Source organism: Anopheles merus, chromosome 2R, assembly GCF_017562075.2.
Source record: "Anopheles merus strain MAF chromosome 2R, AmerM5.1, whole genome shotgun sequence".
NCBI classification, from domain to species: Eukaryota; Metazoa; Arthropoda; class Insecta; order Diptera; family Culicidae; genus Anopheles; species Anopheles merus.
Window position 1 is genome coordinate 8640560 of NC_054082.1, and position 25608 is coordinate 8666167.

Consider the following 25608-nt stretch of genomic DNA (forward strand, 5'->3'; position numbering starts at 1 on the left):
ATAGATTATAATTATGCTGCAACACTAATCCCAAATAAATGACCTTGCGTCCTGCGAGTTGGGAACACATTGGAAAACGGGTTCCTCTTTTCATACGCGATCCTTCTCTTTTCCTCCCAGTGTGGGTGAAAAGTTCTACCCTGTTCGTCTTTCCTTTCCGTTGCTTGTGATCCACCCTTGGCATGTTTATGGCTAACGATGGTTTTGGTCACTTGAAGTGAAAGTTTTGCGGTACATTTCCGCAATGCGCTGCGAAAGTTTTATCGCTCCCGGACCCAGAGCATCCAGCAGAGTAACACCGCCGAGGAGAATATCAAGCAAAATCAATTCGATTTTATTCTGTTGAAAGTTTGTGTTCATTTCTCCTTGTCTCACCTATGTATGGTTTTGCCGCAGGTAATGGATTTGAAAAGTTTCTACACTAAATAGATAATGTTTCAGTTGTGTTTCGGCATCGATCCTGCAGGAAACAAGTTCTTCTTCACTTAGATTTAATTTTTAAATAAAATAATGCTAACTATTCGTGGCTTCATTTCAAGGCTTATCTCTTTCTCTCTTAATTACTTCAGTTTTTGCTTTCCTTTTATTAGATTCTCTAACAAACTACACGTCTCTGCTATCATTTACAGCATAGCACTAAAACAAGTTAAATCGCATTAAATTAAAAATTAATCGACACACAGTCTCCGTCGGGACATCGAGCTAACTCTCTACAATGACCATCCCTAAAACACCAAAAACGACACTAGACACAATGCGGGATGGGTTAAGCCTGGAAAATCCTCCAAAAATTTATCCGTGAGCGGCGTACCACGGATGAAACAATATCGGACGATCGAATCGACAAACACTCGATCTAGCACGTTATAGCAGTCGTCTAACGGAGCTGCGAGTAGTCCCCCTCGTCCGGAAGTTGAGCTGACGATGTCGAGTCTTCTTTTATTTTTTGCCAAAACCTTCATCATTGATCCCTTTGGTCAAGCTCTCCCTTTAGGTTCAGCGTGCAGTCGCTATACTTTTCCCAGTCACACCAGTCAGCACGTACGAACGCTGCCTGACGAATCCGCCAAAGGGTATTTAAAGCTCAACCCTTAAAACCAGTGCCAACGAACCAACCAACGGCCAAAGGAATGTGCTCGCTGCGTGCGACTGTATTCACCAACTGGCTAACACACGCGGGTGTGTGTGGGTGTTTGTATGCGAATAGTCGAAGTCATTCACCGTACAGTAATTGAATTAAACTTCAAGTGACTCTCAGTCTGCGCTGGTGCATCCTATTGTATCGGTCGGTGGCACTGGGCGCAAAGGGCCCCATTCCGTGTTACTGATTCAAGTGCACCAAAAGGTATTACATATCTGCTCCTGCACACTGCTGCTGCTGTTGGTAGTGCCTGTTACGACGAGATGTGACTATTCGTTCGTTATCCTTTCAAAGGATGGTACAGGGACGACCATTTGGTGTCTCGTCGACTGTACCACGCCAATGATAGTAATGATTGCAATGTGCGCTCCAGCTCCTTTTCGCCCAACACGTAACATCGCCCTGTAATGGTAGTTGTATAACCGTTGTGCCGTAACAAAAAGGGATGCTTGCACGTAGACCATCCGCAGACCGACCACCCGTTCGACGAAATCTGATACCATGCGTTTCGATGAAACGTCGAAAGTTCAACTACTTCGACTTGCCAGCTGACATTAAGGCGACATTATTCCCTGCTGGACATTCGCTCCCTCTCTCACACACACAGTATAATGCGTGCAACAATGTTAGATTCCCAAAACCGGCACCGTAATGTTAATCAAAACAGCAATGATGGAAGTTAGATGAGCGCTCCGAATGCCAACATCTGGCGTGTAACGAAATGTCAATTGTGAGTGCGATATGTTCGGTGCGTCAGTTTTGCGACGAATCCATTACCGTTCTGCCCCAGTTCACAGAATTCGCACAGCATCCAGAGCCATCGCCGGCGCTTGCCGGTGTGTTGTTGTTTATGTTCATTACAGCAAACCATTTGTGGCAGACCTTGTTTGCTCTTGATCCAACCACAGCCTGCCCATGGTGAACAATGGAGCTCGGCGAGCTCGCATGCGGCATGCTGCTCGTAACCACGCCGCTAATTGTGTTGCACTGGTGTTCACGGAAGCCTTGCGCGGTAGACAACCGAAGGAAACTGGGTTCAAAAGCTACACTATAAGCGCCACTGGTTGCCTTTCGGATGGTACCGCGGCGGGTTGTTTCATTAAATCATCGTAATTGTTTAGCTTATTTCGAAGCACTAATGAAACAGCGTTCCTGCCACTACACCATACACGCGCTGGTTGCTAATTTACATGGCAGCCAATGTGTATGGCGGCAGGTCCACTCGTCGTGTGCCTTTCGATGGATGGACTGTCAGTCTACTGCAGACGCACAGCGTTTGTCAGGAAAGCAACCCAAAGTCTCCATGGTAACGTTGTAACAAGGAAAAGCTTTGGTTAATTTAAATTTCTGAGAAAATAAACAACTCACTGGTTTGTTTATTTCATATTGTATCAATTATCAAACGACGTATAGGGTTACAAAGCCCTGGAAATGTTTAACAATAAAGCATACATTTTCACGTATCAAATTACAAAACTCTAGAATATATAACATGCTCCCTTGACTGCAATTTTAACTCATAAATAGTATCCATTATCAACCAATATTACTCCCACTGCAATTTAAGTTGCTTCCAGCCGTTGTAATGGTACCATTGCCAACCCTTGAAATCATAGTTCCGTAGTTGAATAATCAACGTTCCGTTCCTTCTCGCGTCTTCCACTCCATCAAAAGATGCTTTCGCACGGGATTTATCAATTATCCACCTACTCTCAATGACCATTCCGAGACATTCGCCAGATTGCCATACCCGTCCAACTCGTCGTAAGACCCGGCCCAGGTGCACTTTCATCGGTCGCTTGCAGGATTTCTGCACACCGAGGGTAAACCCAATCTCAAATCGAAGTCCAAACCCTGCGAGGATGTCTTCTCCGGGCGACGACGACGAATGCAGCATTCTAAATTACGATCCAACGGCTTTGCGCTACCCACCGCCGGCTATGTGGCGTTGGTGAACAAATGAAATTTATCCTTTAGCAGTGCCGTTTGTCACGTTTGTCGGGTGGGGTTTTGGGATGTTCACTCCAGCAGTCTCAGTACTTCTGCTGCTGCTTTTGCTGCTTTGGATCCCCACCCCACCTGCCTGAATGCTGCAAGGCTTTTTCTCGTCCTTTCTGCACGATTCCAGCGTCCGGTTTGCTTTGGGGTTTGGAAATGATACGACCCCGTTTGATTGGTTCTTCTTCGCCGGTTTACTAGAGGGTTGGAAATTGGATTAATGTTTTATACATACCTGCTTCTAGTGCAAATCGTAAATTGAAAATACACCTTTCTCATTGCGACACTCCACCGATTCTGGACCGATTAAAGCTTTTCGTAGGGAGAGTTTTCTATTTGCTAGCATTTTACGATGTTTAAAGTCTGGAAGCAATCTAATCTATTTTTGTTACTAAAGAAATTATCGCAAGAATTGAGCTAATATAATATATATTTAAAATATTAAAGAGTATCAAATGGCAAGGTGAAAATGGAAAAAATCATATGTAATTTTTATATTACGCTTTTGGAAATAAAAGCAACAATATTGAGTTTTTCTGGCCCTTCTCATTGAACAACACAAATGTTGTATTTCTATTACATCTGTGTTCCAGCCATGTGTTTAAAATAAGCCTCAAACCCATATATTTTCCCCCTCTATTCAGCGGTTTCGTGACTACTCCTAGTCAAACGAACACAAAAAAACACTCCAAACGAATGTAACTGTTTTATAACGAGATTTTAAAACTGCTTTCCAAAAAAAACAACAGCTCACTGTAAAACAGCGTGACAACGGGCTGGACAAAACCACCAACCATTCAACCGTACCGGTAACCGGGCGAAGGTTTTTTGACTTTTTGCACTCGCTTTTTGTGGTTATGTTCTACACAGCCAACCAAACGACAGTTGCAGACCCACGGTGCAATAACCCAGCGCGATTGGGTTCGCGTTCCATGCAGCTTCTGCGGTTTTTAGATCACAGCGCAGAGGTGAAGAGAAAAAAGCTCACACAAATGTGCTGTTTCTTGACAGTACAGAAAAAAATCCATCCCCACGAATGTTGACTCACTTTGCACAACGACCGGAATCAATGCGAAACATCATCATTTGAATGGTGAATAACGATCGGACCTAGCCGTCTAGCCGGTAAGGATCGCGTCATCACTGGTCCGAAAGCTTGCTAGTTTTGATTTTATTTTTTTCAACCCCAAAACCCACAGCTTTGTGGACCACCCAGCATCGATGACAGCCCGTTGATGTTTGCTCACTTTAAACGCGCAGTGGTGATGGTTTCATTGCCAGACCGCGACATACAACGAATGGGAAAAACCGCCGCCCAACCTGACCAAATTGAGCCTGTTTCACGTTCACACCTTCTCACTGGTGCTGGAGCACGTTGTATTGCGGGACCACGGAACGGGAAGAAATCAAATCAGCTGCACAGGAATGCATTTCGGATGCAATTTGCGTGCCGCACACCTCCCGTACTTTGTTTACGAAGCCGTGGAAACGTCGAGGATGCAAACTCGGCAGCAAAACTCACCGGTACAAGCGTAATTGAGTTTCCCGGCCAAAAGCCGCTGGAAGAGTCGAAACCTTGCGCGATTTTTTTTATTCCTCGTCGCAACGTACGTGCACAAGTTTTAATTGAACCGGGAACGAGTACTATTTGTGTTTCAGTTTTTTTTTGTGTTGCCCCTTTTTTCTTTCACCTGCAAATGGTCACTTTTTGCGTCATGCTTTGCTTTGCTACATAAGAGCTTGGACGTTGAGTAAAAAGCCTCAGTAAAAGGTATTCATTAAAATTAATTGATTTCGATGAAAGCCGTTACTTGCAGCGCCGTTTGCATCCCGAAGCGATAGAGCCTATCCCCCGGGATGCGCTATGTAAGTGGAATTAAATTCAATATTTTCATAGCCAATTCGAAAACGGTAAACTCCGCCGCGAGAACCAGACACGACCGCTCGACACTCGGGACGATCGGAAAGTGCACTGACACGGGGCAGAAAGGGGTGGATTGGATAAAACAGACACGAACGGATAGGAAAGGAGCTACGTAACCGATCGACCTGCATCCTTCATGCAAACGAAACGTTCAGTGCAACCGTTCGACAATTGCAACTGTGCAGCATCGATGGAGCAGCCCGGTCCTCGTGACCATGCTTCACGGCACGTCCACGTTGACGATGCTATTGTCCCGGTTGGAATGTAAGCTTCTTTGCAACCCTGTGCTGATCACGTTGAATTACTGTTGCAGACACAGTTCCTGCACGTTGTTACTTTGCACGTACAGTGGAAGAAAACGATGAGAATAGCAGGGGGTGAGGGTTAGCAGACAAAAAAAAAAACAAGGTAAAAATATAAAAAGGAGACAAATGCCACTTCGCAAGTGGCTGGAATGCATCACGTCTTTCGCCTTTTTTCTTCCCTACCAATCGGTCACCTATAAAATGAAGGCTTTTTGGGAACTGTCAGGGGGTGGAGGGTGGAAGAAAATCTTTATCCCCATTTCTTTTCCAACCAAGAGGTTTTTTTCTACTACCTCACATTCTTACCCTATGATATGGGTGATTTTTATTGGAAAAGAAAATCCTCATATCATGCAGATCCTTTCAGGTTCAAAGCGAACGAAATGGCTGCACGAAAATCGATTGCAACATTTTTGGCTCCGTGGTGCGGTGTGGCCCTTTTCGCGCCAGATAGAATGTGCTGGCCGTGTTGGCGTTTATCGTACCCACACCAACACGAAAGATCCCTTTCTATCTCAAGCAATATCTGTTTGCCGGGTTGGCAAACTGGCATGAATTATGACGGGGAAGTATCGTCTTTTCCCTCATGACTTGTAAGGGAGTAGCCTCAGAATGGATTTGCTTTTTTAAAATCAAGACTCTTGCAGAGATTTTGCTGAAAATCTAAACACAAAGTTGAACAAAATTTCATGTAAAAATCTGAATAGATGGAAACCAAGTCACATGTTTGCCTGAAACTTAATCTTGTGGGTTTATTCATGCAGTGTGGAATTTCTAGACAAATATGTTTATGTTAAAACCACATTTATCGATAGACATATTTTTTTATCCGCAAAGTTTCAACCACCTAGAACACAGGAAATGAAATAATTTCTATTTCCGTATGTTTGATATGTGCCTGTCAAACGCATGATTCTTCAAGAGATGTTGCTCTCCTCAAAAGAGGTAAACAAGCGGCGTATCGTTTACTCGAAAAGAATTCTCACAAGCAACCCTCCCCTATATTGTGCCAAATCTTTCCCTTAGCCCTTCCTACTGCTCCCTCCGCTTACTCACAGATACTGACATTCGTTATCTTAAATAAAAGTGGAAAACGAATCAAACGCCATCAACGTTCCGGGGCGATGCGCTTTCCCGAGCGGATCAACCGTACACATAAGGGTGTGTAAGACGATAAGCAAGGCTAGGCTGATGATGATAAGGATGATGATAACATAGATGATGATGTAGATTATGATAGTAATGGATATGTTGTTCCTTTATCTTCCCTTCCTGCACGCAACTGAACGGTTTAGCTTTGGCTTGGGTATGACAGATGGGGAGCTTGGAGCGTGTACGAGAAGGGACGACTTAGCTGGGGATAAAACACCGAGCAAAGGGATCGGAACGGACGATACGGATACGCTCCCTCTGGAAGCGAGTTTTAATGGTCCGTCATTGCGCGACTTCCTTGTTTCTTGCTACCCGGTCAACTCCATTACCTTCACGTGGTGTCGCTTCGTCTGACGTCCTTCCGGACGACTGACGAGCGACAACTACAACAGCTGGCCGTACAACACACCAAACCCGAGAGCCAAAGCATTCCGTCACATATTTATTTATTATCCCCACATCCGCCTGTGGGTTCGTGTCGGTGTGGGCTAACGTTACACAGACAGAACTTCTGAATCCTGCTACTAGTACATGGCATGCAATTCGGGACTGACGTTTCAGCGATCCCTGCTACAAATGCTTAATTTATTTTTCCTTGTTTTGACAGCATGTCCGCACTGTCAGCAAATCGGTCCCACAGGACATCAAACTAACGTCGGCCGGGAGAGAACAATGAACCAGAATGATGATGCAATTGAGAGTACAAATGTAAACAAATGCAGCAATCAACGCGTACGGAGGATTCTGCCCGGATGTTGTAGGCAGTTCGGTTTGAAGGAAGAGAAAATCGAATCTTTTAGTTGGACTCCAAACAACATGGCGCCTTAATCCGTTTGTTGCGAAGCAGTGCGTGCTAATTTTTGCCTTTTACTTTCGTATGTGTAGACAGCACGTGTTGGAGTTTATCGGAGATGCAAAGCTTAGCGGTCCTAGCCAGATAGCCAGATGGTTTATTGCAAGGACGTGTCGTCTTCTGTAGGGCCGGTTGGGGTTCGATTCCCCCTCGGAAAAGGGGATGAACTTTTCATCGTATAACATTCAGGTTTGCACATCTTGGACAGCTCATAGAAATTGTGTCTCAACAATCTCTCAACCAATAATATTTACCAAAGCAAAACTCGCCAGTATACCCGAGACCATCTTTGTACGAGTTTTAATTTTCAATTACGCCCTGTTCGCTGAAATCTTCTCGCGCCTACACTTCCCGCACTGTTTACTTTGGCAATCTTGCAAAATTGAAATGATTGCCCTTGGACTGTTGTTTTGTTGTTCTTTCGCGCCGTTAACATTCTCACTGTCAACGTCAAAATATCTTTGTCTAATCAACGATGCCTCAGAGAATAGGTCGGGATCGTTCAGGTCACTGGAGCGCATCACGTGTTTTTTTTTACGACGTGAGACGTGATTCGATGAGACGCAGGCAAAATGGGGAGGAAATCGGACGAGCGGCTCAAAATCAAACAACACCAGCACTTGATCGTTCTATTAGTCGTGCTGCTTCCTTGCTGCCCCTTTTTGCTGGCGGAACGCGGGTGGCGAGCGAATGCTGCTCGCCGTAGTAAAGACTGCCGTCCAAACACCGTAAGTGGGGCAAAACAAAACATAAATAAAACATAAAATCTTCCACTCACACACAACCACACCTCCCGCCACAGGACAGTAAGTGCCCATTTCGGCGAGATTATAGCGTCATAAAAAATAAACACCGAGCGAGGCCAGGCTTTACCGTGCAAAGAGCGAAGCAAGTTTCGCGTACGAGCAGGTAAACAGTGCCCCTTACACCCAGACCCCTCCCGCTTGGTTCGGGCTTTGTCCGCAATGCAATTGTAGGTTTTCGATGATTTTGCCATTTTTCTGCTGGATTTTAAGTCGGTCGAAGAATTTTTGTTTTGCAATGGACTTCCATTCTTTTTTTTTACTGGCAGAACATGAAGCTCAGTAATGAGATTTACTGGTGGAGTGGTGTGGTATGAGGAAACGGGAAGGCAAATGGTAGGGTGGGGAAATTGTGCTCCCCATAATTGAATTGAAGACTTTTATCTTCCACCCGGAAAAGACTCTAGCACCCGTCTAAGGTGTGAATGTTTATGTTACTATTTATTGCTGATGCAAGGAAGCGGGTAGCGTCTTTATGTGTAGCGCTTTAAAATTTGGATGTTTGTGGATGTCTAAAAATCAATAGAAAAATCAATGAAAATGAAAATTTTTAAACATAAATCTACATTCACAACGTCCTACATTCTAGGGCTGTTTCGATTCTCAAGTATCTGTATTGCCTACATTTAGGCGCTTACAGTCGCTGAATGTATCACAGGGATGCTCTCATCACTAACATTGCCTGTAAAAACGAGCAGTAAATATACATATAAAGCACCTTATTATTTCATTTTAACACTGGCATTGCTCAAACCGCATTGAAAAAATCAATCTCTCGTCGTCTGGCAGTTTCTGTCGCTCACTAAACGAAATCACCGCTGTCCCACCGTTTGGATGTGGCTTGATTATGACACTTACTAATAGGATTATCGACTGCATTATGCTGTAATTAATTTTAGGGAGAACTGTACACCTCCTGCGGTCAGGTTCAGGCTTACAAAGAAACTTGATCGTTGTTCACCCCCTTCTCCAGTTGGCGGCCCACTGTTTGTCAGGGAATGAACCTGATCCTGGTGTTTAAACTTCATTCCACAATGAAGACAGCCAGGGCGCAAAGGGAGGATAATTTTATTAAAAATTATTTCCTCAATTTTCCCCTACTCCCCTACACCGCCGCTCCCCTCGCTCGCTCCTCCACCACAAAAGGTTTTTATTTGCTGAAACAATTTATATTGCTCTGTCGCCTTCCGGTGGCAATTTTTCACTTCCGCGTGCAAAGAAGCGGCAACCGGGCTGCAGTGGTAGCCACGCGGCTTCAAACCAGGAAACGGGAAAATGGCTCACATACAAAGCTTCACGCCGAACATACTCCGCAAACCCGGAAGGCTCGGTTGGCCAAACGAATGGTTAATGAAATTATTACGGGCCAGAACTCCCCGCTTTCGGACGTTGGGGTGGCAAAGGGTCGCACAGTGCGGTCAATTACGAGTATCAAATTACGCGTCGGCCTCATCAATCACAGTCCAACGAAATGAAACGGGTGACTGAAGCGATGTAGTGTGCTGAACACACAGCAAAGCCCTTTCCACATTGCTGTGTGTTTTTTGGAGGTTTTTTTTTTTCAAATTGAACATTTTGTTAATGAGATGTAATGAAGATATTACAGAACAATTCAATTACAACATCAAAAGCATCTGCTTATTTAGAAATAGTTGTACTGGCTCTATCCTACCTTTGTAACATTAATTAGATGCAACAGTGGTACTTTTCTATAAAAAGGTTCATGATTCAGTTTTCCCAATTCTATTTTTACAATGTCAATCGTTTAATCAAATCGTCAAGATAATCAGCTTAAGTGTCAACGTTTAATCTCCCATAACTGGTTTACGATTTCACTCAACGTGTCACTCATGTTTTTTTCTCGGTCGTCAAACGCGGCATTTTGACGTTGAATAATCATTAATATCCCTTTGGCCAGCACCGTGTTTTGGGGGTTGATAACGTCTGTTTGCATAGGAATTTTGTTTGGAGATGATTTCCGCGCGTTAATGATAATTGATTGGCTTATTATTTCCCGCCCATTTTCCCGTTCAACTCGCCCAACTGACGCGTTCAACACTTCACAGACGGCGAGTGACAAAATGGACATCTAATTGCTATTGATTTTTTAATTAGGTTGCCCTAATTAAACCGGCTCATTCGCAAGCGTTATGCTAAACTTTAAACCTTTCCCTAGAAGTTGTACTCCGCTGTACCGCTTATGCAAAAATATCCGCTTGCTGTTGACAAATATTCTGCTATGCTGTGGGTGGTATAATTCCACTACTCTCTTTCAATTATGTTGCAAACATGCTGTTGCTTAATGCTTTCTAGGTAAAACTCTTACGAGAAACTTTACAAAGTGAGAGTGGCGAACGGTGGAGTTAATGTTTTCATTAGTGAAACGAAAAACTTTCTTCCGATTATGTACCACGCCAGCACACTGCCGTTGGCGTTCGGCCGTGCAATAGCGACCATCATCGCCGGTCCTTATCGTGGCACAGTTTTGGAGTCCTCTCAAGTGGAGCGCCGTTTTTTGTGAAGCACTTCGTTTGAGTGCTCCACTCCAAACGAGAAATAGGAGGCGAAAAAATGGACCAGCCTGTGCCATCAAACCCATTACGGGAAAATGCATATCCGCTCGGCGAACGGGCAGTTCGGTAGCGCAAAAGTAGGTCGCTTTTAGTTGGGCTCTTTGCCGGAAGCGCTAGACCAGAAGCTGGGCCCATTACCAACCGCGTGCAGGAGCTCCGACCATCAATCACTTCGAGTCGTCGCGCAGTACCGATGCAGTCCAACTTTCTTCCAGCTCGTCTTACGGTGGTGCAGTTCCTTCAATGTCCCGCTGCCAGGGAATAAAGTTACGATCGGTTGTGCAAGAAACCCGTCAACAAGTGGCTGTTGGGGTACCGTTTCTATCTACCGGAGTAACGCTGCCGTTCTAAAAATGTGAAGCAATTTCGAAATGGGTTCTAGAGTGTGGCCACCACTTGAGACTTATCGGACAGCAGTCATTCTGGGAAGCGTACATGTTGAAAAGTTTTAATGGTTTACTGATTTTGTGTTGAGTTATTTTTGATATGCTGATATTACTAAACATTTACGATGTTTTAGAGATGCCCAAGCTATTATTCAATTATTATAATATTCAAAACCAACAACCATGAAGCTGTTTCTACTACTCTACCAAAGAAAAAATCAACTTCCATCAAACTTCAAACAAATGCTGCATAAAAACCTGTTTCAAAAGAACCAACTCATTCCTCCGTGTAATAACCCCGCCAAAGCCCTTTTATGCTTGAACAAAGAGCTTCTCCATCGTTTACCGTTCTATTGAATCATGAGTTTACCGTAAATCATCACCATCAACGATGCTTTTATGCGTGCTCTAACGAGCTGAATTGCAATCAAAGTAGATTGCATCACGCAAATGCACTCTAAAGTGTCTTTCAACTACTGCACAAGAGAAAAAGCTTCCATACCAAGCCCCCTACAATGGAGCGTCGGAGACAGCGTACAGGAGCTATTGTCGGTATTTTTAATAAGTTCGCAAAGCTTTATTGCTGATGCTCGCTACACTCGGTTCGTTGCATTTGAATTGTTTACTTCGTTTGGCAAAGCAAAAAAATGCACAAAATAAGAAACAACAAAGCAAAAATAATACTTCCCTCACCTTCGCGGCTGATGCTTCCAGTTGTGCTGTACGCCACCTGAGTTTAACCAGCAAAAACTTTTGTCCCCGCCATTGAATTATGTAAATAAACGTTCAAGTTCGGTGGAAAGAAAAAAAAACGCGAAAACTTGCAACCACTCCCACACGACAAACGTTGATATGCTGCAGAGAACATCTTCTACCACACAATCATCATTACCGTTGAAAAAAATCGTCATCATCATTAAGCACAACGGAGCAAAAATCTCGTCTGCAAAGCTTACCACTTGATAGTGTATTTCCCTAGCGCTGTAAGCATCATCATCATTGCTAAGCATTGTACTCTTCCATCCTGCACGTATACTGAAAAAAGAAAACCGGTATCGCCATTTCCATACGGTGCTGTGAACTGTTTTGGTCATTGCTGATTTTATTTTTACCTCGTCTCATTTCCCTTCCAACTCCTGTCCCACAAGCCAGCCGGCTGGATCGGGCATGCACAGTATCACAAAGTAAACCAATTTTTCCTCTCCATCCATATGCCCTGTCCCTGGTTCACCGTTCTGCCAGACGTGCACAGCACCTCATCCTGCCGTTCGACTCCAGTGTCGCTGAAAATCGATCGATCGGTGTGAATGAAAATCTGCTGCAATCGAGACGCTGTGATGTTTCTGTTTTTTTTTTTTTGCTTACGCTTGTTGTGTTGCTTCTTTATTGTTCCCTCACGCCATACTACGATTTACGTTTTACGAGTGGCCAAACAAAACCTGGGGCGAGACAAACAAACAATAAAACAGCAAGAAGCTTGTCCCCGCCGGTTTGAAATTCAACTTGCTTCCAGAACATTTTCCATTGCTCGTACACGCTCTCTCTCTCTTTAGTCCATGTCTCGGCTGGAAGTAATTTGGCAGAAGTTGCACAAGCGGGGAGTGTTCTATTAGTGATATTATTTTTATTTCAACCATCCTCAGCACACTACATCCATTACCGGTTGGACGGTGGAGAAGTAATGCAGAAAAAAATGTAGACTAAACTTTAGGACTTCACCACATCTGGGCTAATGGTTCATGATGAAGTGAACCATATTGTGTGGCCCGCTTTTTGGGTCCAGCTACAATGCTAGTCCGACACAAATAACAAAACGGACGTACGGTGGGTGGGTTCATTGGACCAATGATTGGTCGGTGTAGATGTGGAATTTGTGGACCTTTTTCACTACCGTTGTGCTTTTTTTTCGTGGGGAGTGTGCACCTTCGTCAATCAACGATAAACCTTTGCGACAAACGGTAGAAAACCCATGTATTGCTTCTTTTTCCTTTTTGGTCGGAAGACTTATTTCGTTACCTTCTTCTTAAATTGACATCGATTACGGGCAGATGGCAAAAAAAGTTGCCAAAATTGTAGCCACAAATCACCAAATCTGAGCAGAACTTTTACAACACTCGGAATGGTATAATGTGTCCTCCTCTTTTTTGGGTATGTTTTATATTAGATTTCTGGGTAGGAATAAGGTACTGCAAAAACAACAGCAAATCTTCCGGGTTCATAAAACAATGGCTGTAATGTTACGACTACTGCGGATGTTCTATAGATTTTGATTGCCGAAATAAGGATGTTGCAAATACAAAGATAGCAAAACTTCAAAAACTCAATAGTTAACAGCAAAACTTAACATTAACCAATCTTCCCTCCCATCTGTTTCTATTTACAGATTCGAATCTCCCGTCAACGTCAACCGTAAACTGCGACGCGATGATGCACTCTACATATCGACGGCAACCACCGAAAGGATTGCTCCAGAATACGTAGCCACGAGCATATCTCCACGGTGCGGCCGACCATTCGGCACCCAAGGCTCATAACATGCACTCTTGTGCAACGTCAACAACGACTTTGGCTCTAGTCTTTGCTCTGTCAAACACCGGCGACATTAGAATACGCCCGTAAACCACCGCCGTAGTCTATAGTATCGCAACGTAGCGCACTATTAGTATCATCATTAAGGCCATCTTATAAACAAACACACGACATCCCTCAGACCTTCTAGAATACCTTAGGACCTAAAGTGCTGTCGCTCGTTCACGAAAAGAAAACAAACACACAATGTCAATAACTGGCTCGCTGGTGGGCTACGAGAACGGGGGAGACATAACGATGGTTTCGAAGAAAAACCGATCACTGCTCAACATTACCGCCACCTCCACCGCCTCATCGAAGCAATGTCAAAGTCTCAACTCCAGCATATCGCACAGCAGCGTGGTGCTGACGAGCAACAACACCTCCGCTCAGTACGTGGCCAATTCTGGTTCGCTTCGGCGTCAGACACATTTGGCCGACCCGGCAAAGCATCGGCGCCGGCGGTTACACCTCAACACGCTCTGGTCCATCTGGTACGGTATACTGATGACGCTGTTACAGGGCTACCTGATCGTGCAGGGCACCCACCGATACATTGGCCTGTCCGCGCTAAGCTGGAAGTACGAAAAGCCTACAACCGAGCTGGACATACAGATCGTGTTCTGCGGACTGGTCGTCCTGTTTCTGCCCCTGCTGCTCGCCTCGGCACTGTTTCGCGTGGGCAATCTAGCGAACGACGGTATGAAGCTGGCCTCCGGCACCAAGCTCTGGCACGGTTCTGCTCCGGCCAGCCATGACGGGCTGGAAGAGGAAGCGTTCGAGGGAACGTTGCGGTAAGTTGAAGCAAACACAATTTCATTCCACCTACTCGATTGCGTTGACTTATTTCAGCAGCGAAAGTTTTGGCTCCCAAGAGCCTAATTGAAACATTTCAAGACACCGAGTCAGCATTAGAATTTGCGAAGGCATGAAGGCCAATCTCTAAAGCGCTCCTAATTGTGTTTGTTTTTGCTTTGTTAGACAATTAATGGAACGAGACGCGGCATCAGAATCTATTCCAGCGGAGACATCACTCCGTCGTCACAACACAAGCAGAACAATTTTCATTATATTCTCATTACGCTGCAGTATCAGCACTATTGATGACTTCCTCAACGACTACCGTTGTGTGCGTTCAGGTTGCTTCCGAAACGCGATTCGGCTGCTAGAAGTCATCGCTGTAGCTTTCCCGCTACACTATTGACGCTCCTGCAGCACTAGCAAACTGGAGTGACTAAGCTCTTGCGCAACACGATACGCTTGACAGCATGTACCAACGGCGTGCTCTCGCTGCTCCGGACCACCACCGGACACGTCCTAATGAGACGCGCTAGCATTCGGAAGCACCAGTACCCAACTTTAATTAAAACTAACTCGTGTATACTCGTCTCGCCGAAGGCTAAGAAGTCAAAGCCGGGAATTCTGAAAACCGTACAAAATCAGCTAGATTTTGTGATGGAAGTCGCTCCAATAGATATGCCCGCGCCATCGACTAATCCTTCACCGTTTCTAGCAGCGTTCTAAACCTACATAATCCTCTTCTATTTCACCTCCGAAAAGGAGTATTCCCGCACCATTTCACTATGAAATTTGCAATCACCAACGCAGGAGATGCTATTTTTCCCCTCCCCGAGCGAATGCTAGAGCTTCTTGCTTCGATTCTACCGATTCGGTTGTGTTTAATATTTCGACGTGGATGGTACACAGCTTCCCACGCTGAAGATGCTACTGTCTGTGTTGCCTGATGAATGTCTTCAGCCGTTTCTTAATAACAATGGTACCAGCTGTCGGTAAAACGGTACACGACTGTCGACAAGCGAGCCTTCACAGCCAGAGCCAAACTATAAATTCTAAACCACACGCTCCCACCCGGGCACAAATGCTGAGAAACGAATAGTCTACTTTTAGGCGCTGACTGCTTTGGCATTCACTGCTGCAGTGTGGTGTGATTTGATTGTTTATTTTTCGCTTAATCGAATGCAGCCAGCATAAGAACATTAAAGATTTTCGTTACGGGTGGCACAAACACTCGCTCCCAGTAGGACGAAGTTTTTCTATTTGCAAATGGGATACTAAAGAAAGTGAGACGAATACTACGAAGGAGCTTGATTCCTCTGCTATGCTCACATGCTTCATACACACAGCAAATGGCATAAACAAATTGCACACCCGTTTCCCAACCCAGTATCACCATAAAAAAACTTTCATTACTGTTTGCCGAGTATTTTCTCTCATTTTCACCCTATCAATCTAATCTTTGCCTTACACCGCATCCTCCCTGCCCTGGTCCGACGGTTGCGAGAACCGTCAAACCATCTGGTAATGGAAACAACTCTGCTTAATTCATACCGGTTCTGCCCCGGAGCTGTTTGAGTGGCACTATTTTGCATCCTGCTTAGCATATACAAACTCTACCTTTTGCCATCTCCTTGCCTACACTGCGCTGAGGAGTAATGTATTGGCTAGGCGTCGCAAACATGCACCCGAGTTTATCTAGCTTTCTCTATCATCGTCGCGTTATTTTCGCTTCTGTCATGTTGTGCCGTTGCATCAAAGCACGTGCATAAACCGTACCGTGCTGGCAGCTAGCTAGCAGATCGTTCCTGAAAGAAATTATGCAAACGCTGCTGTACTATAAATCATTGCCTGAGAAGCGGAACTTAAGGCAGAATGCATACATATGAAGCTCTTTTTCCTGCCAGGGAACAGGCACACGGTTGTGAGAGTTATGGAAGCAAGGAAAAGAAAGGATAGTGCGCAACTTCTCATAATACGATAATAACTGTGTAAAATTTTATCATCATTTTAGTAAATGTTAATACAATCAAATTTTGTTTCCCTTCCAGCTCGCTGTGGATTCATGGTGGCCCAACTTCAGCTTTCATACATATCATCACGGCAATCTGTCTACTATTGCCTCGGTTACTGCTCGAGGCAAAAGTAATCGAAAATGGACTACTACCAAGAGGTAATGTACATGCGATTTTTCTATACATTTTATTCCAAAATAACTTCTACAAAACAAACACCAGCAGTTTGGTTCTACATCAACCTACGCCTCCGCCTTTCACATTCAATATAAATTCTTCTCCGACGCTCATTCACCTAGAAGAACGGAGCAAGCTTCTTTTCGTGGAAACGCGTTGTTCAACCAAATTGAAATACACATCAACGTGTACGGTATTTTCCTAGAAAGTCAACCACAAAACGGCTCTGACGGTGAAACCTCTCCTGCCTACAGCGTGCAGCGAATTATTTGGAACCCAGTTTCCCACCGAACCGGCTTTTAAAACGCAACCTTACCGCAGCGAATGAAGCGTACCTAAGCCTTGCCCTTGAGGGCGCGAAATTATACCGGGAAATCCAATTACATAATGCGCACCTTCATCGGAAAAAAGCACGCCCAAGCGCGATAATAGAAATAGGATCAAGTGTTAATAGAACGCGGTCGCTTCCGGGAATACTGCAACCCGTTTGTGTGCGATTATACTCTGCTTATTGTTCGGGTGAAATTTTAGTATTTCTCTAGAAAATCGTAAATAGCTTTCGCATCCAGTGGTATTTGTATTTTTTCTTTCGTATGGCTTTATCTTTATGAAAAATATTATAAAGCACATTCTTCTTTCTGTGCCATTTTTTCTCTCTTCCCCATTGAGGGGAGTTTTCCCATTCGTCCCACAAAAAAGTGCTCTGAAAGCAAAACTTTATTAAGCCATCATATTACTTCTTACCGCCTTTCTAGCTCATTACCACATCCTTTCGTTCTATATATGTGTATGTATCCCTGTGTTTGTGTGTCTGTGTTGCCACCAACTTCAACCACTTACGTATATATTCCCCCTTTAGTCGATAAACAATCCCCAGCGCACCATTCTTTCGCACATGCAGATGCTTGCTTGCCAAAGCATTTACTCAGCTTTTTGGTTTACTTTTCCGACTTCTTCAAATACCAACCGGCTAACGATTTCACGCTATTTCACCCACCCGGACCAACCACTAACGGAAACGGAAAGCACTATTTCACCAGCGAAACTTTCTAATGGAAAAGCTAACTGAAATTAAAAATGACAATAAATAAGAATGAATTAATGTGCAGTTGTAACGCACGGACCGAAACTCTCCAGAGCGTGCAGAGACTCTACGCTTTTCCGGTCGAGTTTCACCCTCTGGGTGGGGTTTGCAAGCATGAGCGTGTGTGCTAACGAGATACGATTTCAGAAATTCTCTAGCGATGCGAGCGTAGAAATACCGCGCCCGACCGGAAGGGGCTAGTGCACCGGATTCCTTGTGGAGGGGAGATCGGGAGGGTGGGTCGATTAGTTTGTTTGCCGGTGTAAAATATAATTCCCCAATTTGTTACGCTACCTGCTAAGCGCTCCCCTCGACTGGGAGGACTTTTCTTAAGCACACCCTCCCACAAGAGCTTTTGCGGGGCTGTTAGCGCCTAGCAGCATCTACCATCGAGCCCGGTTGTTTGCCCGAATCGACCCGTGCCCTTAGCTTACAACCACACTGCGTATCGGTGTCATAATCCGGTTTTCCACCCACCTTCTCTCGCCCACCGGCAAAAAAGGCTTTTGCGAAGAAACACGCGAGAAGCGGTAATTTTCCATCGCTGTCAACGATGATATCCTCCGTCAAGCAGCATCGCAACGATGTGGAAGCTGTCATGCTTTATTATTGTAATAATTAAATTTTCCTACCCAACGAGCTTTCCCGCCACGCACGTAAACGGTAGCGTTGAGTGATGAAATTAATTAGGTTTGTGCAAATGCAACAGACAACGGTGCTTGTTTACGATCCGAACTGGCATTATCATTCGTAATGCTAATAATTGGATTTTGTGTGCTTTTGTACTGAAATTTACACACTTTGACACAGCAAAACAAAGAATGATATTGCATATTTTAAAATGTACCCAAACAGCAACAAACTGTTGAAGCAAACGTACTTTACCTTAATATTAAATTATGCACAAACAAGCACTTTTCCTTCTAGTATATGCATGCTAGTATATTCCACTGCATTCTTAATCCGTTTGTTGCATTTCCTATTTCTGTGTAGCTTTTCGACTATCGTCCACTATAATTAGTTTTTACTGCGAAAGGCCTCCCACCGGGGACTTGTGTTCGCATTATTTCGTTTACAAATTAGCCTAATTGGATAAAGCTAGTCGTTGCAGTTTAAATGGTATCGCTGCGTGAGCCACACGTCCCACTCGGAACGGCACCAGTGAATGCAGAATGTTTACTAATCCTGTTCGTAGCTGAAATCACGCTCATTATGGTGAATTATCGTTTGAACAGATTATTACTTTAGCTAGTTATAGAGTTGGTTAAATTCCGCATAGTGTGTCGCATAACAGTTTTGCATGCTTTTTCAAAAGCAGCCAAATAATACTTTAAAACATTATTAAACAATACAACATACAGCCATGTTTAAGTAAAATTATCGTACTCTGTGGTTTTGTCATGTTTACTAGCATCGAAAGATTTTCATTTTTCCTCCCAAATAACCCCTCTAGAATACGCCGCTCACAAGAGCCTTATGATTCCTTAGCATAATGGCACTCAAAAATCCCCCACTAAAGCCATGTTAAATATGTTCGCTTATCGGTAACATCGATGCGAACTTTTCGCCCGACATCTCGTACTTCTCATCCCCCATTGAGCACACCCTTCTTATACCGGGGGTATGTACGATAAAACTTTTTCGCATTTCGAACTCCAACTCCATCTCCCCTTGGAAGAATAAAATCACCATCATGATTTAAAAATAAGTTTCTTCGCGTTTTCCTGCAGCCATCCGGGGGGAAAGGTACACGCACACACACACACAGTAATCCATGTCCAAGGCCCGCAACCGTCAACCATCGACAGTCGATACAGATGGAGAGGGTGCGGTAAAAGTGGGCACATTGCAGAGATCCTCTGCGCAGAGCACGGGCTGCAATCCCCGTCCAATCACGTTTGACATTAGCTACGGTGCTAGGGGCATCGAAGCATTGGCACCATCTGGCCACGTTCCCTCACGCGCGTACGCTCGCTCGCTCGGCTTGCCGGTCTTACGGTGGACATACATTCCCTTACCACTGCCCGGAAGTGTATTTCACCCGGCCTGGGCTTCCAAAGCGGTGGTTGCACGTCTATTACGCGCTGTCAGAATTGATTTACAGCGCGCAATTTCTAGGCCGGGTTTTACGTTTGCCTCTGTCCATGGGGCATGGTTACGAGCATGCCATTTATTTTTCGATTTTTAGTGACATTTGCTGAACGTCAACACTTGTTCACAGAGGATTGAGCAGGGGTGTTTTTAAACGGAAAAATGGAGGCAGTTGCAGGTGCATGGCATCGGCATTATGGATGGTGATTTATTTCATCAATCACATTTTAATACATCCAGAATACAGTGCGGAGAGAGTAACTCACAGATTGAACTTTATACTCAACTTCAAAGCGTTGGCAAATATTTCTCGCTGTTTCACACATTTGCAAAACAAAATTCAAACACTTAAAACATTACACTTTTTTCGTTCTATCTCCTATCAACCCAAAACGCTAAAATGTAATTGTAAGTCATCCGTGTTCTCTTTACTCGCTCATTCTCTTCCTTCGTTTTCCCTTTCATCAAAACACGTACCATACAAGCCCACCCACCGCCCCTGCGGCAGTGCCCTTTTGGCCTCATTCGAAAGGTTTTTGGGACGACAAGGCTTGTGTCCCCGGGGGAAATCAGCCGGGAGAAACTTTTCTCATAAAACACATCACTTCTTCATATCCCCCCTGGTACATCGCGGAGACACCTCCGCAACACGCCCCGAGGTGGGAAACTCGCACAGGAATTGAAAGTCAACCGGTGGAAAAAAGGGGTTTGGGACGGCTGCGAATAGAAAATCGATACAGTGCGAGATAGCATCGGCAGTGTGCTGGGTGGACAATTTTCTTCAAGAATGTGCATCCGAGCGAGTAGCCGTAAATTAATGGCTTTTAAACAGCAATTTGCTACATTTTTCTGAAGCAATGTGAATCGTAGGGAGTAAAAGGGGGAGTAAAAAGGGACCCTTCCTCGGTCGAGAACATGGCTAAAGGTTATTGACAGTGGTAGAAGTTTTAAATGTTAGCTAATGGGCAACAAATATAACTTTGCATACCCTTTTTTTTTGTTCAAGAAACTAAGAAAGAAAAGAAACTTACGGAACAATAGTTGCAATTCGCGCTAAACTCTTCTCACGTTAGTTTTGCACTCTCAATAATTCCAATTCAATATCTCCCAGCAGCTTTGCTGAACAGATGACGGAAAACACCTGCAAGTTTCCATTTCCTAAGCTTTGCTCTCCCTTTTTTCTCGCAACTAGTTCACCTACTGTGAGGAAACGATCCAAAGCGCAAAAAAAATCGAACAGCTAACGAACGACAGCTGTCAACATGATGATGCTGCTTTCGGTTGTGCTGATCAGTAGAAAATAACCGTACCACAGGACTCAATACTGAAACCGATTGGTTGAAATCTGTCCTCGGCAGCAGGTTTGCTGGTGCTGTTTGAGAAAAGTGTACAAGGCAAGGCTGGTAAGGATAAGAGGATTTACCGGCAGACTATTTTTAATACACCTGACAGGGATGTCACGTTGTTGAAACAAATTAAATTCTTGATGGAATTTCACATTTGGAAAGGTAGATTTTATTGCTTACCCAACGATGGATATTCAATAATATTTAAACAATACAAGTGTAGTTTTTTTCTACACAACAAAAAATTCTTCTCAATTTTCTTCTTTTATAATTATATTAATTATTGCATCAAGTCCCAACTTTTAAAAAAACTCTCTCTATGATTCTATGAATTTCAAACCAGCAAAACTATGAGCTGGGTGTTCAACGGCGCTCAGGTGGCTCATGGAAATACATCACCCGGCAAAAAACCAGCATAATTGCAAGAGTTTCTCTATAGTTTGCTTTCAACAGACCGCACCGAAGACCCGCTGGTAAGGAAGCCTCCGGTTAAGTTTTTCCCAACCTCTGCTACTTCCCAAACAAAAAGCTGCATCATTTCCATCCGCTCGGTTTGATGCACTGCAAGGGAAAAGTTTTTACCTGGCGTAGCCAAACTTCTATTTTGGCGAAACTATCTCCCCCAAGTAACCGGCGGGAACCGACTTAGCGGCCAATGCAAATGAAGCATGGAGAAACAACCATCATGCCCGCTACCATCTAGCACTATCGTGCCAGTTTTTGCCCAAACCGCCATGCACTGGCACCAATTTTCACCCGTAGAGGAAACATAAATTGTTCGCATAAACATATCCTCACCTCGTGCCGTACGCTTACCCTCGTTGGCCGTGATTGAGCTGCCGGAAGTCAGAAAGAATGTCCTTTGGGTTTGCCGCAGAAAACCACCGAAACCGTCGGTAAATACCTGTGCCACGCTTGTCTGCTGGGTGCCGGGTTTTGGTGTGCGTGTGTGTTTGTGCGATGGGCGTTGTGTGGTACACATCGTGTGCCGGGGCTTGTCTGACGATGAAATACGAAGTCTGTTCCCCGAGCTACCGGAAGCTGACGGTGCGATAAGGAAATGCCAACCATTTTGCCGTAGGCGCTTACGTATGGAACGTGTATTTATTCGGAATGAAAGTATACCCTGTGGGGAGAAAATAGCAACTATTACACGGGAGTACACGCCTGGCAACGTTCACTTGGTGGTACACAAACATTTTTGGCAGACGAGACGAGAAGACGTTAAGGGTAAAACATATGTTTGTTCATTTGTTGTATGTTTGTTTTGGTATATAAATTCTCTGCTAAAATAACATTATCTTGTATTGTTATACAGTTTACAACATGTTTATCAAAACACCGCACTTCGCTACTAAATATTTGGTGTTTATGTCTACCAACAGCATTAATACATCTTATTATGTAAATATCCTTCCACCCAATTGCATCTTCTCAGTGCTTCCGGCACCTCGATCAACATCGGCCCAATCGAACTTGTTTTTTTTTTGAAAGCATTCCCCAATATAAGAGAAAAAAACAACTCAGTTTCGGTTGAAGGAAATTGATAAATTGAATCCATATTTTCTTATTCACCCATGAAACGAAGGGTAGAGGTGAGTGAATGGCCATGATAGGACTCCCCTTTTTTCCCTCCGCTATGGTACATACTTTTCTAGCATGTAACTCTCGCTCTTTCTCATTTCTTCAACACCTCACTATATTGGATGGAGCTTCAACAAGATGCCTTGAATAATGTAAACATCCACAGGAACGAGAACGGGAACGGGTCAGCTTACGAGTTCACCCTCCTGCGTAATGTGCATTCGAATATAGGCATTAGGGCTTAATTTTCTTAACCCTTTTGACCCTTCCCCCAACCCCCCATGGCAGCGGTATCGGTTTAGGGTTGCTTTCTTCGCTCGACCGTCGACAGTCCGGATCAGGATTCTGGACGTCTGGAGAAGTTTATAATCGTAAAGGTAACTCAACCGAAGGAAAGTATACACCAAATTGATTTTTCTTCTTTCATTTCCTGTCGCCCTTTTTTTGTGGGCCTAGGGAATGGAGGATTCTCCTTCTAGGTAATGTTTGGGGAGTATAGATGTAGCACAAGCGAGTTAATACGAAACCTTCATTCTTGGTGTTTTCAATGTAATCTCACCTGCACGATACATTCATGGAGTGAAAGTCCGGCTTTAATGCAAATAAATGTACTAAAACAATAGCATAAAAGATGACAATTATTTGTAAAACTATTCATCTACAATAAACATTCTCAAATCGTTTCAAATAATTTGGTTTTATTTTGCTCACCATCGAACTTGCAACATAAATCAAATACAGTAAGTTCGTTATGCACCGCCCTAGGCAAACACTGTTTCCTCTCATCCCAACACTCCATACACTTCTACTATCAACGTGTCTGGCCACTTAGAAGACAATCGACCACAAGCGCACTGCTAACGGCTAGGATATAATTTACGCTTTTATAACGCCTCGCTCCAAATGCATCCCTCCACTCCCGGGCGCACTGAGTAAAAGCTGCCTGCAATGCAAAGCTTTCCGCACAAAAGGTGGACCAACCGATGATAAACGGTTTCAATTATAAATGCCACCCAGTCAGAACTGCAGACGAGATGGCTCTGCGGGGCCGGTGCGAGTGCGTAACGAAGCATAATTGCACTTTCGACGAAACAAACATGATCAGTTTGTATTGCTTGCTCACTTTAATTTGTGCATTTCAGCAAACGGGCACCGAATGGGCCGAACGGGTGCCGCGGGTGGGTGCAAAAGTGCTTGAGCTTATTTGTTTCATAGCTACAACAGACATGTTTGGTGAATGAATCTTTAATGCAGAATACAGCTACGGTCGATCGGAAAAGCAAACTATGTTATGGAGGATGGTATCCATTTTTTATTGTAGAACATCGATATTTGCCCCCATTCTGTTGTTTTGACTTTCGCTGATTGTACATATTTAGCTTCACATCGGACACTTTGCATTCGACCCATACGGTTAAGACTTAAATCATTCGCCTCGTTTTATGTGTCATTTACATTTCTCCTGCATTAAGGTCTGGCTCCTCCGAAGCGCCCAATAAATCCCATTTTCACATCTCACCGTGCGGCACAACACAACGCAGGATAATCTCTCCCGCTTCAGTAGTCTCGAACGCTTTCGAATTGCACGAAATTGCCACAATCGTCCGAGATAAACCCATGGCACCTTGGTGACCGATAAAATCCGAACAATCGCCCCCGGAGCACAAAGAGATATCTGGAGCACGTGGAGCAGCAGTCGCTCTGCAGTACGCGCCGGCCGCATTTGCATAACTAATGATGCCTTTCTGACTGTCTGTCTGTTGCTTACCTGACGGAGCCACAAGCACCTATGGCGGCAATGGCAGATGCATGAGCACCTTCATCATCATCACCCAAGCAGAACCACCGTGCGCATGAATGGATGGTGGTGGTGGTGGTAGTAGTTGTGCTGGTGAAATGTGCAATGGTGAGGTTTATTCAAATCTCAATCCTTTGAAATTGGCACATCAAATAGGCACCCAGCCGGGCAGCAAAATGCTGGCGTTACAAATGGGCGGAAGGAAGGAAGTGTAATGAGCAGCGATGCTGATGATGGGTTTGGTTCTTGGAAGTAAGATCCTATCCTTTGGTGGTGGTATTTTGATAGAATTTTCACTGCGGTTCAAGGCGTTTGCCCTTAGCGAGCTGATTATTGGACGATTTGGAAACAAAAGGTTTACCAAGAAACCCCTTTTAAACAGGGTTTTAAATCCTACTGTTCAACGGTCTACTTTAAATGCAAATTTAATAATAACGTACAGCGCGAGGGCCGTGCCAGGCTTTGGGGTCTTCAAGAAAATCAATCTCCCATCGACGAGGGCGAGGAAATTGATTGAAGCAAAACTGTCTCTTGTTCAATTATCCTTCTTTCAAATGAAAACAAAGTGAAAATCGAAACACTCCTTCTTCATTAACTGGAGCATATCGTTCTGCGGCATGTCCTGCTGCAAGGACTCGGTGGATAGAAAACAAAAACACTAAACACAGCTCACCGGAGGTGCCGGAAAAACTTCAAACTATCCCATCGGACGGACCCGTGCCATGATGCTAAACTAACGGCCAATCAAGGACTAACGGGATAAAAGGCAATGATCCAATTTTATAAAAAGGACGTACACGTTCGCTCGCTTCGCCTTGCTTTGCTTTGCGGAAATGGGAAATAGAGGAATAATCAAAATGAAAAACATAAAAAACAGGCAAAACAAAACAGCACAATACACAGAGCAGTCCAATCGGAATAGAAAGGGGAAAACAGTGAAATCAACAACCAATGACCAGATCCTTTTGTACAGTGGAAGCAGCAATAGATGGAATCTCCCTGGCTGAAAAACCAA

General features: G+C 44.2%; 1 protein-coding gene across 6 annotated transcripts in view; it reads left to right on the top strand.

The window, feature by feature from the left end:
- LOC121603582 (protein tincar) overlaps window positions 1-25608 on the top strand; it is a 90774-nt gene that overhangs the window by 44104 nt on the left and 21062 nt on the right. For all 6 annotated transcript variants that reach the window (XM_041932524.1, XM_041932523.1, XM_041932525.1 and 3 more), the window contains 2 exons: window positions 13519-14497; window positions 16550-16671. In XM_041932524.1, the coding sequence (XP_041788458.1) occupies window positions 13911-14497; window positions 16550-16671 (709 nt within the window). In that variant the 5' untranslated portion in view covers window positions 13519-13910. The remainder of the gene's footprint in view (window positions 1-13518; window positions 14498-16549; window positions 16672-25608) is intronic.